This window comes from Siphateles boraxobius, unplaced genomic scaffold, assembly GCF_051911475.1.
Source record: "Siphateles boraxobius isolate OS27281-9 unplaced genomic scaffold, OSU_SipBor_1 76, whole genome shotgun sequence".
In the NCBI taxonomy this organism is placed as follows: Eukaryota; Metazoa; Chordata; class Actinopteri; order Cypriniformes; family Leuciscidae; genus Siphateles; species Siphateles boraxobius.
Window position 1 is genome coordinate 1,135,001 of NW_027509204.1, and position 16,585 is coordinate 1,151,585.

General features: G+C 42.8%; 1 protein-coding gene across 4 annotated transcripts in view; it reads left to right on the top strand.

Moving 5' to 3' along the window:
- Positions 1-768: 768 nt before the first annotated feature.
- Positions 769-16,585, top strand: part of LOC143724572 (uncharacterized) — a 39,316-nt gene continuing 23,499 nt past the window's right edge. The window contains exons 1-5 of one of the 4 annotated variants that reach the window (XM_077217728.1): positions 769-1,089; positions 1,801-2,583; positions 2,836-2,969; positions 7,659-7,794; positions 10,519-10,746. In XM_077217728.1, coding sequence (XP_077073843.1) covers positions 1,084-1,089; positions 1,801-2,583; positions 2,836-2,969; positions 7,659-7,794; positions 10,519-10,746 — 1,287 coding nt within the window. In that variant the 5' untranslated portion in view covers positions 769-1,083. Of the gene's footprint in view, positions 1,090-1,257; positions 1,344-1,800; positions 2,970-7,658; positions 7,795-10,518; positions 10,747-16,585 lie in introns of all 4 variants that reach the window. The other 3 variants (XM_077217727.1, XM_077217725.1, XM_077217726.1) reach the window with 3 other exon arrangements.

A 16,585-nucleotide genomic window follows, 5' to 3' on the forward strand; every position in this document is an offset into this window, starting at 1 on the left:
TTCGTCTTTCTAAATTTAGAAATCTAGAAAGAACTAAATTTAAACTTCAAACTACTTTTAACTTTAAACTAATTTAAACTTATTTAAACTTTAAACTAATTAAAACTATAAACTAATTTAAACTTCAAATTACTTTAAACTTCAAACTAATTTACATTTTAAACTAATTTACATATTAAACTAATGTAAACTTCAAACTACTTTAAAATTCTTTAAACTTTCTGGTCCAAACTTTCACAAGCCAACTTAAAGTTTGTCTCGACGAACTTTTTCTAGTTCAGTGTTTGTAATGATGTGGTGTACTAAAGGTTTTGTGGAAAAAAAATAGAAAACTTGTCTAAGTCTGTGAAATAAACTGTTAAAAGGGATTTGATGATCACTAGTCTAGTGATTGTACGTTATTCTGTGTTGTCATCATTCAGTTTGGATTTGATCTTTAATGTAGGCTACTTAAAAAAAATTACAAAGCAGCTGATATTACAATAGCGACAGCAAAAAGCTAGTGGATAGTGATGGGAAGTCCGGCTCTTTTCAAAGAATCGGCTTTTAGAGCGGCACGTTCACGAACGACATCAACACTAGTGGACTGCCGAGGCGCTTTCACCCCAAAATGGCGGAAGCGTAGAGCTACTGCTGGCGCTGGTGTTGCGTTTCGCCTCTTTGTTTTGTTTGAGATGCGATCGCGCCTGCAGTTCTTCTTCCGGTCCGCCAGCGTCGCTGTTGGTTTCCGGCGTCGCGTCGCGTGGCGTCTCTCCTCGTCATGCAGTGCGTCACGCCCCTCTCACGGACAAAATGGAAGAACACTGCATGTTTATTTTTTGAGTGCAGTTTATATTACTAATCATTCATAAGTTTAGTTCAAACCGAAGTGTGCATGTAAACGCGGACAGTGCGGAGTGAGCCTGTGGTGAAGCGTGAGTTTATCATATTTCATTGTGTTCACAGATCAACGCTCGCTTGCGCCGGAGAGATGAAGCTTTAATAACAGGGATAACGTTAGACTTCCGTTCAGTGTTGCTCTCTCTGCTGTCTGACTCCTGTTCACATCATTCCGAAGTTTAATCATGGGTTTTAATTGTCTAAATGAAAGTGAGTTTGATCCGTTCATTTCTGAGTTTTACTGCAGTTCGTGATACTATGTTCTTTGTATTAGATTAATGTAAAATGCGTCTATCAGTGGCTTGTGAGACCCAGTGTTAATGTTTCAGCATGAGACACTGGCTGTGTTTGTGTCTGAACCGGGCTCGGTTCTATTAGGCTTTTATGATCCGCACCGGAACACTCGGTCCTGAACGGGTGTTTTTGACCTCAGCAGAACTAGAGCCTCTTCATCTCACAGACAGGTGCATTAAACATGCTGTCGTGATGAACCCTTCTCTCTCTCTCTCTCTCTCTGTCTCTCTCTCTCTCGCTCTCTCTCTCTCTCTCTCTCTCTCTCTCTCTCTCTCTCTCTCTCTCTCTCTCTCTCTCTCTCTCTCTCTCTCTCTCTCGGGAATGAAGGCTCATAAACATTCGTGTAACTGAAGTGTATGTGTAACGACAGCTACAGAAGCCATCCTAGGGGGAAACGTAAACAGTTTAACTCTGACCAATGAGAGATCAGTTTTACTCGCATGTGACTTTCATAAACACATTGTTTTGGCACACTCTGAAATGTTGCCTTGTGAAAGTGAAACGAACCAAACAGAAAATGCATCATATGTCTCTTGTAACAAGTCCCTGTTTCAGAGCAAAGCGCAATAATGTAGTAGTAATGACGCAGTAGCTGGATCCTGATGTGTGTGTTCTTGTGTGTGTCAGATGGAGGACGGCTCCAGCACTGAGGCCAAGACCTGGGGTTTCCGGCGGAGCACCATCGCCCGCCGCGAGTTCCTGGAGGCCGTGGGCTCGTCGGACAGCAGCCCCCCCGCCCCGCGGCCCCGGGGTCGAGCCAGGGGGCGGGGGCGGGTCAGGGGCCGTGGCCGGGGCAAACGCGCAGCTGAGGCTGGCGGGAGCGCTATAGCCTGTAAACGGGGCCGCGGGGGCCGAGGACGAGTGCTCACACACACAGGTGAGGAAAAGGAACGGCTGAGGGGCGTCCCGGTGGAGTTGAAGCTGGACGTCAGCGCAGGAGTCTTGTCGGATCGAGCCGAAGACAGCGATGATCTCAATCTGCAGGAGATACGCAAGCGGGCCGTGGCCCGGCGGGTGCAGGAGCGGGGAGACGGGGGGGATGGGGGTGTAGGGACGCCAATCCTGGGGGGACAGGAGGATGGGACAGATGTCACAGGTGTCCTCACATTAGGAGGAGGACAGGTGTGCTCTCCAGATGGGGATTTAGGAGGAGGACAGGTGTGTTCTCCAGATGGGGATTCAGGAGGGGGACAGGTGTGTTCTCCAGATGGCGATTCAGGAGGAGGACAGGTGTGTTCTCCAGATGGGGATTTAGGAGCGGGACAGGTGTGTTCTCCAGATGGGGATTCAGGAGGAGGACAGGTGTGTTCTCCAGATGGGGATTTAGGAGCGGGACAGGTGTGTTCTCCAGATGGGGATTCAGGAGGGGGACATGTGTGTTCTCCAGATGGGGATTCAGGAGGGGGACAGGTGTGTTCTCCAGATGGGGATTCAGGAGCGGGACAGGTGTGTTCTCCAGATGGGGATTTAGGAGGGGGACAGGTGTGTTCTCCAGATGGGGATTCAGGAGCGGGACAGATGTGTTCTCCAGATGGGGATTCAGGAGCGGGACAGGTGTGTTCTCCAGATGGGGATTCAGGAGCGGGACAGGTGTGTTCTCCAGATGGGGATTCAGGAGCGGGACAGGTGTGTTCTCCAGATGGGGATTCAGGAGCGGGACAGGTGTGTTCTCCTGTCCCTGCTGAGACAGCGGAGGCGGAGTCTGAGGAACGGGCGGGAGGAGAGGATCAGATCCCTGAATCCCGCATCGAGAGCACGGGTCAGGACGCTGTGTGTCAGCAGAGACTCGGTGACAGGTGAGCTCTTACTCTGTACTTTCATTCTGCAACATGACAGTGACTCTAGACAGCACCAGTTGTGTTTTATACGAGTGTGTGCTGTGTGAGAAACGCTTTATGTAGCAGTGGTTTTAGTTACCCGGATGCCGGGACTGACCAATCAGAATCCAGTATTCCAGAGAGCTGTGTAATACAAAAACTCAACTCCAATGGCTTTCAAAGCTATGTTAACAAGATGTTAGGTCAGATGTTCACTGCCCTTTTCCAGATTTAATTTGATTTTTAAGATGTGCAATACTTAAAAAAAAAAAAAAATGATAATAATGATTTGATTTGAGAGTATTGCGCAAATTTTTTTCTGAAGAAAACTTTCAGCGTCCAGGATCTGGATTCATAAAAATCACAAGAAAACTGTCGAAGGTCATTTTTACTTTACAGCAACATGAAAGCTGACCAAGCTGCTTCACAATAAACAATAATATAAATAATCATCCAACTATAATGGTTAAAAAGAAGTAGATTATCCATAAGAAAGATGAACATCCACAATAAAACCCACAAAAGCCAAAGAAATGAATCAAAAAGCAAGACCTGAAAAAAGCAAACATAGGCGAGTAATGACGATGCCTGTGGAGAGTGACGTTCGAGTGCAGGAACTGAAGCACAGCTTTAGCGCTGAGACAGACTCTGTCACTTTTAGGTTTCATGCGACACAACCGGACGGTTCATAACAGACCAGAAGATCTATGGGGGAGAAGGGACAGATGAGATTAAATGCAAAAGTTGAAGTCCCCCTGTAGTCAATCATTTTATCCCTTACAACTAGGCTTGCTACGGTAGTGGGTGTTACCGGTGTTACACGGTGTTCAGTCGCAACACCGGTTTCATCACTTGCCCACCGCGACACCGCCAAAAAAAAAGTAAAAAAAGTTTAAAGAGCAATTACGCAGTATCCGTTAAGCCATACACACACACACACACACACGACCCACAGAAAAGACGAGCGTCAGTATCGAGTTCTCTTTCGGTCTTGAACAAACCATAACACACACAAATTATGCCAAAATGTCTGTTTTGTTGAGTGTCATCAGAGTCTTAAAGGGATACTCCAGCTGTGGGAAGATGAATGTGTATTTAATAGTGATCATTTATATAGTAGAAATGTGAAATTATTTTTTAAATTGAAGCATTCTAGACTGAGAAAAGGCAGAAAATGTATTTTTTACTCATGTGGCTGAAAGACAACAACTCCCAGAATGCACTTGCTTTGCTGCCCTTACGAGGCCAGGCCACTCCCTAACCACGCCTACCGGTTACAGGCGGCAGTATCCGAAAAATTTCTCCACACATTCTCTAGGCTAATACATACTCTAGTAACAGTAAAGGTTTAAAGGTTTATAAAAAGAACCACAACCGATGGGAGTTATAACTTTTATATTAACGTAAAATTAATATTAACACTTTTACACTCAAAGCTCTTCCAGAGCTTCGGCTGTTTCCTTATATTCATTCACAGTATTGTCAGTCAGGAGCTGGATATCTCCGTCTGATATCCTGGACAACACAGGTGGGCAAAACGAGACGATAGTCTTTACCAAGTCGCTCGCCTTGCTGGAACCATTCCATAAAGTGACGATAGGCTGTTAGGGGATATTGTCTACAAAACAGTAAGCACAACGTTAGCAATGCGAACTATTTGCACACAGTATACTATCATAGATGTAAATATAACAACAATAGCTCAGCTGACTAACGTTACGAGGGAAGAACATTGTGATAATGCCGGGTGTCCAACCTCTGTACATTACGTCTTGGTAAAAAAAAGAAAAACAAACCAAATAACGTTACTCACTTTACACTAAGCCGTCCGTTTGTCCCTGCTGGCTTTGACTGGCGTTTCCAATTTATCTCGTCCAGAAGAAAATGGGATCGTTGAAATTCGCGACAGTAATAGGACTCTCTATCTGTTTCCATAGGCGCACAGCGAGAGCACTGACAGCTCCAGTCCGCCCCAGCTGGAGTCTGGCCGGGCTCGAGTCAGGTCTTGCTCCCCTGCTGCAGCAGCTGCTCCGGCCGCATCTTGTTCCTCCATCTCCCGCAACGGTTCATCGCTGTATTGCGGCTCGTACAGGTAGCCGCGAGCATCAGATTCGCGCAACTGATCTTCGAAATCCCCTTCTGTCATTTCAACTTCCAAACTAACGTTACCTTCCGCTATCGTGATTAGCCCACTATACAAACTTTATACACAGAGCAAGAGCCTGTTAGCTCAGCTTCTACAGAAAGATGGCTGACAATATCTTACTTTCTGTGAGTGAGATCCCGCCCCATATGGGCGTGGTGAAAACATGCGGAACTAGCTACTAGCACTGGCTGTAGTTTTAAGCCTCTGGCCCAAAAATCCTCAGATGACGCAAAATGACGATTTTTGCGTCATCGGCGGATTTTTTCCAGACTAAAAATACATAAATCTCTCATATCAGGGGGAAATGAGGGGGGGAAGCAAGGTAATTCGAAAATACTACTGGTTTTCTACTGATACAAATCTTAATGCTAAATCCTGGAGTATCCCTTTAAATGATTTAAATAAAGTCTTAAATAAACGTAGAGATTTGTGAGAAACCACAGTGGACGTTATTGAGTGCACTTATTCAATTCCACATTAACGAGTGTACAGCTTGTGTACAACTTATGTACGCTCAACGGCTGTCCGAATTTGCTCACTCGTTTTCATTCACTCCTTCAAGTGAACAGTATTAGTGGACTAACGTGGGGAATAGGCCTAACTTAGTGAATGATGTTTAGGGGGCGATTTCGGATTCAACCCATGTTCTCAAGCAGGGAAAAATAGAGGAGACTGACAACTTGCTGACAGACAGGACCGAGCAGGGAATATTATGGAACAAAGTCTCAAATTTCAAATTTGGTCAGTCAAAGAAAATTAAACAATAAATACGCCTACTGTTTTGTGGCTCTTTAATGTGTTGTGAGAGAGCGGCCCAGTCCCAATTCACCTACTTATACTACGACCTTAAAGTATGTACTCTTTTTGTGAAGAAAAAGTACATACTTTTGAGTGTGTAGCAATAGAGTAGGCAAGCTTTGGGACATACTATCACGTCACCTTTAACGGACTGCTCTGTCGCGTGTTCCTGTCACCATAAACTGCCCTGTCAATCATCTTGTCGCAGTTAAAATCCTCCGTTCAATCTAATTTTATTTCCTACCGTTTTGGAGAGCACGTTCATCTGCCAGTCGTGGGTCTTTCATGCGGAGACTCTCCTCATGTGTTTGCAATTTGAATATAATGATGCATTTAAAAGGTAATGAGTTCACAATAGTTCACAATGCTGCTGCAGACCAATATAATGTAGACAACGTTGAATAAAATACCTTTTCGTCAGGTTAGGTATTGATAATTAATCACTCAAACCCCTTTATCTAACTCTCTCTACATAACCGGCGGACTCGCGGCGTACAGACAACTACATGTCGGTAGTTTTTTAACACTTTTCACTCGTGTTTGTTGTTCTAACCGAATCCTCGTCCAACGCGCGATGGGTTGTGGGCAATATTAGCCGTTAGAGTGTGCATCGAGCTGCACTTCGGATTCTGACCGGAAATAGTTGCCTAAATATCTTGAATGTGACTCGACACCCTTGCCCCATTTAGTATACGCGGTTCTATGAATATGCAAATGAGCCCCGCCTCCACTCACTCACTCACTCAGAGATCCACTCGTTAACGATCAAACGTTGATCTGATTGGTTACAAGGTAGTTTGTGACGTCAGAAACACCAGCGATTTCAAACCGTGTTTTTGAGACTGTCTTTGGTTCACTGCAGTTTTAAGTAGAAAATAATGATGTCAGCAATGCTGTTGACTTATGAATTTACACATGATTTGTCTTAAAGCATATTAAAAACACCACATAGACATATAAACAACATTAAAAGCTGGATGTTCACCACAGGGGGACTTTAAAACCTTATAATCAATTCTACATTTGACTGTAGCCAATGTAATCAAGAAACGAGCGACAGTGTTTTGAAGGGGGAAACGGGTTGACACCAGCGCGTTACAGTAATCAAGCCTTATTGAAGGTTCATAAGATTTTCATAAGAATGTTCCAAATGCAATTCTTGAAAAGTTCTCAATTTTTTTTCCGGAAGACTCAAGTGACAGTAATATAAATGACAAATTAACTGCAAACAAACTCACTGTAACTCACGATTAATGGTGTACAGTGGCAGGTTCAGTGGAAGCTTTGAGTAAGAGTTAAATGCGTTTAGCAGCTTCATCTAAATACCAAAACCACGTTCCTCCGACAGTATTCAAGCAAACGCTGCATTATTCGTGGAAGCTTGTGGAAAAAAAAGCTTATGGAAGCTTTTTTCCCGCAAAACATGTTAACTTGAGAGTTGGATGTAATATTAGCTAATAAAAATTCATAATTCATAGGGGTGTAACAATATATCCACAATACAAAAATGCAACTATGTATCGTGTATGGTGACAATCTGTATTGTGTATAGTTCACCCAAAACAAAAATTACTGTGTGAGAAAAAACTTGATGTTTTCAGAGTTTGTGTCAGGACCACATATGGAAGTGAGTATATGAATATATAATGGATTAGCTTCATTCATAAAGCTGATTCACATTGATATTTCGCGGTGCCGAACTAACGTGTGTGTGTGTTTGTCAGGCTGATGCTCTGCTGTGGTTCGTGCCGAGAGTGGCGTCACGTGGAGTGTGTGAGCGGCTCAGAGGCTCGTGTCCTCACCTGTGCCTCCTGCTCAGACCAGCAGGACAAACACCACATCAGCTCAAGCCACACACCGGTAATGTCTCCTGAGTGTGTGTGTGCTTCAGTAGAAATACACATCTAAACCATTCCAAACCTGTACTCTTCAGCCTCCATCAGTGTCTTATAACGAAAGTGTGTTTATTCACAGCCAGCTGAAGGGACAGTTCACTCAAAAATGAAAATTTTTAATTTACTCGCCCTCATGTCGTTCCAAACCTGTATGGCTTTTGTTTTCAGTGGAACAAACACAGAACAAGGTATGCTCTTTCCTTGTACAGACACCGGATCTTCTGTTGTGTTCCACAGACGAGAGAAACTCATACAGGTGTGGGACGGTACAACTGCGAAAACTGTCATGTTTTAGTACTTTAATCTTACTGAAATTGTCGTCACTGAAAACGACAATGTTATTATTGATTAACATTTCAGTCGGTCTAGCTTAAAGCAGTTTGTCATTTTTGTGTAATGATATGCATGTTAAGAAGAGCTATTAAGTGCAGTAATCAGTGGGAAAGGAAGTCTGACTGACGCGCAGCTGAAGCGTACACACAGAAACACAGCGTAAGAACCAGCTCTCCTTCACGTGTGTGTGTGTGGATGATTCACAGAAACGCAGTCGGATGTCTTAGTCACCATGAAATCAAAATTGAAAATTGCTTTTTTAAACAGAATTATTGCAGTATTTATTGGTCGACTGATATCGATTTGTTTGATGGTCGATGGCGATATCTTAGAGAGCATAGAGGCTTACATAGGCTATATATCCTGCTGTATCACACAGATTTAAATATAGTAAAACACATGCATAAAAATTGCTGACATTAAATTATTTATTTTACTTAAAGGGGTGGTAAAACGCATTTTTTGAAAGGCTTGATTGTGTTTGTGGGGTGCACTGTAACATGTGTTCATGCTTCGTTTTTTAAATTGCATTATTTTTCATATATTTTACCTTTATTCTACACTGCTCTGTCCCTCCTTGTAAAAACGGTCTGATGGTTTCCGGGTTCTATGAAGCCAGTCCCTCAAAACTACGCAATGGGCTCAGATTGGTTAGCTGGCCCAGTGTGTTGTGATTCGCTAACCGTCTAGTGCTCGTTTTCCGGAAACGTCACGCCCCTTACCTTTACCGGTAGCCTAGTTTGTGCTTTGGTGTATTATAAACAATGGCGTCAATCAGACCCAGAGAATGTTAGTGAATATGATCGAGCAGAACCTGTTCAAAAACGGCTGTTAAACGACGTTTCAGAAAGGTTTGTTTTTTGTTGTTCAGTCATTACTTTTTAGATACAGTGTTATTTAATTGTACTAATTATTATAGAATTACAAAAAAATAAGCTTCATAAACAAGATTTTCATATAATCGTTCTAACAAATTATACTACAGATTTTTTTGAGTAAAGACTGCGAATCTATAGTGATCGTTACTGGCTCTATGGCACCGTTACTCTTGTATTTTTAGATTTATTTTATTTTTAGATCGATTGTAGCCAAATATCTGTCGCCAGAACTATTAACCCAAAACGAACACTAAACATTGGCTGCTAAATCAAACACAGAACCATGTTTAGCATGGCTGTAGATAAACAAGCATGTAGATAAACATAAAGGCTCTAATCAAAGAATAATTTACACTAATTCCAAGTTCGCTGTTGAGATTAAAAAAAAGTTTGTAACGTTAGGTGTTTGTCAAATAACGTTAAGTATGAATGAGCATTTAACAAACCAGCAGAGCCAAACAGCGTTGTCATTTGTTTACTTCCTTGCTACAACCTACAATTAACAATACGAACTATTACAGGAAAACACATAGACGAAAAATAAATCATACTTACAGGTTGTGGCTCGTAAACAAAAGCTTCTGTTCTTAAAGTTGGAACTGCTCCATCTTTCAGGACAAGCCGATGTGTGAATCCTGCATTGAACTCGCCACTATTGTGGAAGCTTTCCTCCGTAAAATGTGCAGCACAGAGAGCGAGATTTGGGTCATAATTATGAGGGATCGAGTTAAAAATTAATTTTAACCATTGATCCCTAACTCCCTCGACCCTAGGAAGGCTGAACAAAGTGGACCTGCAACCGGGATGAAAATAACAGCAGCGTTTCTAAGGCATTGCGACAACTCATCTCCAAAACAGCAATATAAAATGGCCTCGCCCCGCTTATTAAGTATTCTCAGAGGAGGGGTTTATGGAAATAATGGGGTTTACTGACGTCAGCAACCCTGGAGGAATGTCGTGTTGTCCAAACCGGCTGTTTGCTGTAGTCCTTAGAAATTGAATTCTTTAAAAGCAAATATCTTCCTTTGCTTTGAACTTTGAGTGCTGTAACTTTGCAGATGTTGTTTATGCTCAAACAGCAACATTACACACTAGCTAAAGTTAGAAAAGTGAAATCGTGTTTTACCACACCTTTAATATTTACTAAATTAGGAATAATTTGAAAATGAATTGCATGAAAAATGATTTGAACTTGATAAAATATGAACACAATCATTTATACTTCAGATGGCAGCTTGATTCTGTAATCTGGTCAGTTTGTATCTGGTATTCTGGTTAATCCACATTACACACACTACTGCAGTGTAACAGCTGTAATAGTACAAATGTAAAAGATTTCAACAGCCCTATTTAATTTTTAGCACCACCCCTCTGTTGATCCAACTGGGAATGCAAACATGTGAAAGCTCTTCCTGTAGTTTTAACAAAAGCCCATGGATCCCGTGAAATGACTTCATGTAATCGGTGTGTTGTGTCAGGTGGGCATCGAGCAGCCGCTGGAGGAGGTGATGGATCAGGAGGTGAAGGGTGAGGAGTCTGCTTCTCCTAAATGCATGGGCCCGGGCTGCAGTCACGGCGCTCTGCCGGGGTCGGTGTACTGCGGTCATCAGTGTATTGTACGGCATGCAGCGGTCGCCATGAAGTCTCTCTCTGAACCCAAAACTGAGACCAAACCCGCTGCTCCACCAGCTGAACCGGCTATCAAGGTAATTATTATTTCCTCCATAACAGAGCCGTCTATCTGGTCTGTGGTGCAAATCATAATGCCGGTTTTACATAGGGAATGTGTGTTTTTCTTGTCCTCAAATGGCGGTAACTCTGAACTTTGATGACAGCACTGCATTGATTTATATGTATTATAAATAAGACAAAGTAATTTTGTAAAAAGTTCTGATTGATTGTGCTAATATCCTGCTGACCAAAAATGTTTAAATTAAATTCCACACCAGGAATATTGGATCCAGTCTCTGTTTTGTCTGATACCCACCATCAGTTAATAAACCTGTATTTTTTTCTGGTACCCAAAACTATATCAACTGAAAGTCTTCTATCCGCCTGAGAAGTTGACACAGGAAGCTGTCAGTTAGCAGCAGGAGGCTTTAAAGGACAATTCCGGCCAAAAATTAACCCAGGGCTAAATAACACATGGGTACCGAGTCTTTGGGATCCGTTTTCATGATAATCGAATGTACACAGTTTTTACGTTAGTTTTAGTTTAACCACAGATTAGCTTATAACACTAATGTATGGGGCATCGAATAAGTACAAATAAAAATAGCTAGTTAATACCACTAACAAGGCTCAAAATAGCCCCACACTAACACGCTAGCATAATGAGGGTCTCTACCTGCAAACCCAATCATTGAGAACTCTGTAAGTGTACAGAGAGTTTAATAAGAAGATACTTTATAAAGACAGTACACTTCGCATATACAAGCAGGAGCCATCTTTGGAAAACAGTCTCGACCAGTCGAACCACGAACGCCGTGCTATGTGAGCTGAACTGTGACTATCGACCTATGCATTCGTGGTTCGACTGGTCGAGACTGTTTTGCAGGTAGAGACCCTCATTATGCTAGCGTGTTAGTGTTGGGCTATTTTGAGCCTTGTTAGTGGTATTAACTAGCGATTTTTACTTATTTGATGCCCCAAACACTAGTGTTACTATAAGCTAATGTGTGGTTAAACTAAAACTAATGTAGGGGTGGTGATGGCGCAGTGGATAATACACATGCCTTTGGTGTGTGAGACCCGGGTTCGAATCCACTGTGAGACACCAATGTGTCCCTGAGCAAGACACTTAATCCCTAGTTGCTCCAGAGGCGTGCGACCCCTGAAATATAACAATTGTAAGTCGCTTTGGATAAAAGCGTCAGCTAAATGAATAAATGTAAATGTAATGTTAAAACTGGGTACATTCGATTATCATGAAAACTCATCCCAGAGAACGGTTGGCTCGGTACCCATGTGTTATTTACCCCTAGGTTAATTTCTGGCCGGAATTGTCCTTTAAGCCAACATCATAAACCTCTCTGTGGTTGGCTATCCGGCTCGGAACCTATGTGTTATTTACCCCTAGGTTAATTTCTGGCCGGAATTGTCCTTTAAGCCAACATCATAAACCTCTCTGTGGTTGGCTATCCGGAGGGAGTTTCCGAGTGCCTGGGGAAAGTGTTAATTGGGTTGACGATATCGTCTACACTGGGTAGGAGTGTGAAGTACAGGGAGACAGGAACACAAATGAGCAGTTTTCAGCACACCTTTTTTTTTTTTTTTTTTTTTTTTTTTTTTTGTAGCCAGCTACTCAAAATGAGGACTTTAGGACCAAGCAAAGCATCTGACAAGCCCTGTTTTAATAGTTAATCATTGAAAAATGTGAAATATTTCAGTAAGTAGTGATGCACTGAAATTAAAATTCTGGGCCGAAACCAAAAATACAAGATGCACTTGTCTGAAAACTGAAACCAAAAACAACTTTTTAAAACTTATTTTAAATAGTTTTTTTAATCATTGTAAATTAATTTCATGAATTTAAAGAGTCTGAATTGAAAAACTAAAAACCACAAGTTTTATTGAAAGGAACACCATAATTAGACAGAAAATATCTTAAAACAGTATTAAATATATTATTTTTCATTTGGTTATATACGGTTATGTTAAAAATAAAGGACACCCTTTAGAATTTTATAGTTTTATGTATCAGAACATAATAAAAATCATCTGGTCGTTAGCAGGTCTGAAAATTAGGTAAACACAGCCTCAGATGAACAACAACACATATTACACAGTGACATTATTAACAAAAATAGATCCAAAATGTAAAAGCCATGGGTGACTGATTAATTCAGTTCAGTTGCTTGTAGAAACACTTTTAGTTGCAATACGTTAAAGGAATGGTTTTCTGTATGACAGTATCAGTCTCTTGCATCGTTTTGGAGGAATTTTGGCCCGCTCTTTATAACGTTGCTTCAGTTCATTGAGGTTTGCGGGCATCTGTTTATGCGCCGCTCTCTTAAGGTCCCGCAGCCACATGTCAGTAGGGTTGAGGTCTGGACTTTGACTGGGCCAGTGCAACTTTCTTTTGATGTCATTCTGGTGTAGATTTGCTGGTGTACTTGGGATCATTGTCCAGTTGAATGGCCCAGTTTTGGCAAGCTTTAGCTGTCGGACAGACAGCCTCACATTTGACTCTAGAATACATTGGTATTGCGAAGAGTTCATGGTCGACTCAATAACTGAAGGTGCCCTGGTCCTGTGGCTGCAAAACAAGCCCAAATCTTCACCCCTCCATTAGCTTTAAGACTTTGACAGATACGTTTTCAAAGTTGTTTTTGGTTTCATGGTTTTGGAGTCCAAGTCAAGTCTGGGGTCTTTACCACTGGAGTCCGAGTCAAGTCTGGAGTCTTTACCACTGGAGTCCAAGTCAAGTCTGGAGTCTTTACCACTGGAGGTCGAGTCTGGAGGCTTTACCACTGGAGTCCGAGTCAAGTCTGGAGTCTTTACCACTGGAGTCCGAGTCAAGTCTGGAGTCTTTACCACTGGAGTCCGAGTCAAGTCTGGGGTCTTTACCACTGGAGTCCGAGTCAAGTCTGGAGTCTTTACCACTGGAGTCCGAGTCAAGTCTGGAGTCTTTACCACTGGAGTCCAAGTCAAGTCTGGAGTCTTTACCACTGGAGGTCGAGTCTGGAGGCTTTACAACTGGAGCCCGAGTCAAGTCTGGAGTCTTTACCACTGGAGGTCGAGTCTGGAGGCTTTACCACTGGAGGTCGAGTCTGGAGGCTTTACCACTGGAGTCCGAGTCAAGTCTGGGATCTTTTGTCACGAGTCTGAGTCGAGTCTCAAGTCATTTCATGCCTTACAAAAAAATTATCATACTCAAATCCTATTTTTGTTCTAGTTGTATTAGGCAAAATATGATATGTCTATTATCTGTTTTGTTTGTAAAAAACGGTCCTATGATGTAAGGGATAAAGTACATCCAACTTGTTACTTTATAATCCATTATAATGTACAAAACAACCGTCTTGGCAACAAGACGAGAAGTCCTTTTCAATCCAGTCGCTTCATGGATGCAAGATGGCGCCAGTCATGGTTTGTTATACAGCGCCATTGTTATTGACTATATTGTCAAAAGTATTGGGACACCCCTCCAAATGATTGAATTCAGGTGTTCCAATCACTTCTATGGCTACAGTTGTATAAAATCAAGCACTAGGCATGCAGACACTTCTATAAACATTTGTGAAAGAATGGGTTGCTCTCAGGAGCTCAGTGAATTCAAGTGTGGTACCGTGATAGGTTGCCACCTGTGCAATACGTCCATTCGGGACATTTCCTCACTACTAAATATTCCACAGTCAACTGTTAGTGGTATTATAACAAAGTGTTTAACAATTGGGAACAACAGAAACTCAGCCACGAAGTGCTAGGCCCCGTGAAATCACAGAGCGGGGTCAGTGCACGCTGTGGTTAACAGAACTCACCAACTTTCTGAAGAGTCAATAGCTACAGACCTCCAAACTTCAGATTCGCTAAAGAACAGTGCATAGCGCTTCTTGGAATGGGTTTCCATGGCCGAGCAGCTGCATCCAAGCCTAACTTCACCAAGTACAATGCAAATTGTTGGTGGAGTAAAGCATGGGATGTAGTGGAGTAAAGCGTGGGATGTAGTGGTGTAAAGCGTGGGATGCAGTGGTGTAGAGTGTGGGATGCAGTGGCGTAAAGCGTGGGATGCAGCGGCGTAGAGCGCGGGGTGCAGTGGAGTAGAGCGCGGGGTGCAGTGGAGTAGAGCGCGGGGTGCAGCGGAGTAGAGCGCGGGGTGCAGCGGAGTAGAGCGAGCCCGGGGTGCAGCGGAGTAGAGCGAGCGTGGGGTGCAGCGGAGTAGAGCGAGCGCGGGGTGCAGCGGAGTAGAGCGAGCGCGGGGTGCAGCGGAGTAGAGCGGGCGCTGGGTGCAGCGGAGTAGAGCGAGCGCGGGGTGCAGCGGAGTAGAGCGAGCGCGGGGTGCAGCGGAGTAGAGCGAGCGCGGGGTGCAGCGGTGTAGAGCAGTGGCCTGGAGAACAGTACTTGCCTGACTGCATTTTGCCAAGTGTAAAGTTTGGTGGAGGGGGGGGTTATGGTGTGGGGTTGTCTTTCAGGGGTTGGACTTGGCCCCTTAGTTTCAGTGAAAGGGACTCTAAATGCTTCAGTATACCAAGACATTTTGGACAATTTCATGCTCCCAACTTTTTAGGAAAAGAATTTCCTGTTTCAACATGACTGCTCACCAGTGCACAAAGCAGGTCCATAAAGACATGGATGAGGAGTTTGGTGTGGAGGAACTGGACTGGCCTGCACAAAGTCCTGAAGTCATCCCGATAGAACCACTTTGGGATGAATTAGAGACTGTGAGCCAGGCCTTCTCGTCCAACATCAGTGCCTGACCTCACAAATCCACTTCTAGAAGAATGGTCAAAAATTCCCATAAACGCACTCCTAAACCTTAAGTTTTCCCAGAAGAGTTGAAGCGGTTATAGTTGCAAAGGGTGTGCCAGCTCCACACCCTTTACACCCTTTTCTACGGATTAAGAATGGGATGTCATTAAAGTTCATGTTAGGGCTGCACGATTAATCGCAATTTCCATGTAATCGCACTTAAATCAAGTTGGCTTATCACATTTTTGAAATCGCAAAGGCTGCGATTATTTTGTATGCGCAGCTTGTCATTGATGACTTCAAAACGACAGTTGAGCATTCTTCTGTGAGATGATGTGCTTCTTACACAGAATAAGGCAGTTGTGTGATTATTAGTCATAAAAGTTTAATCAAAGTGTTTCAATCTTCTGTTTATTCAGCTACAGTGATAGGGATTTCCTGGAATAATGTGCGTTATCTACTTCTGCGGTTTCAGTGCAATTAATTTTGCAAAGGCAGATATCCCAAAACTCTTGGCAATATAGTGTATGTTACTAAAAAGTCTGCATGTGCTTGTCGCTGTGACACTTTCTGTTTCTTCTTTTTTTTGCCTTATATGTATTGCCTCGCCATGATGAAAGTGTGCACGATATTAAAACTAGGTTAATGGTTAATCATTCAAATTTGTACAGAATATTGATAAAGTTTGATGACATGAAGAAGAATTTAAAGGTGACTGCATTCACTTTTCATGAACAACAAAATGGATGACTTCTTGTTGGGCGGAGATTATGTCTGTGTGAAAGATGTATATACAGAGTTTCACACAGTCTCCCACCCCTGTTATCCCATTTATACAGCTTCTGCCACGACCTAATGGCCGACGACTCTGACGTGGCAAATTTCATGCGCTTTTAACGTTGGGGCCCTGAAAGCCCCTGAAACCTTGGGAAAAAATAATATTCCCTAGGAAAACTGTCAGTACAGAAAAACGTTGTCGACATTATTAACCTGGGCTAAAAGACACTGGATAATGTCATCTGTAGTTTCGAACACCACCACTACACATGACAGAAATAGTGCACTATATGAGGCAATTCCAGACACAGTATTGGTGGTGCTTTCTTGTCATTGTTGCTACATTAACTTATGCTC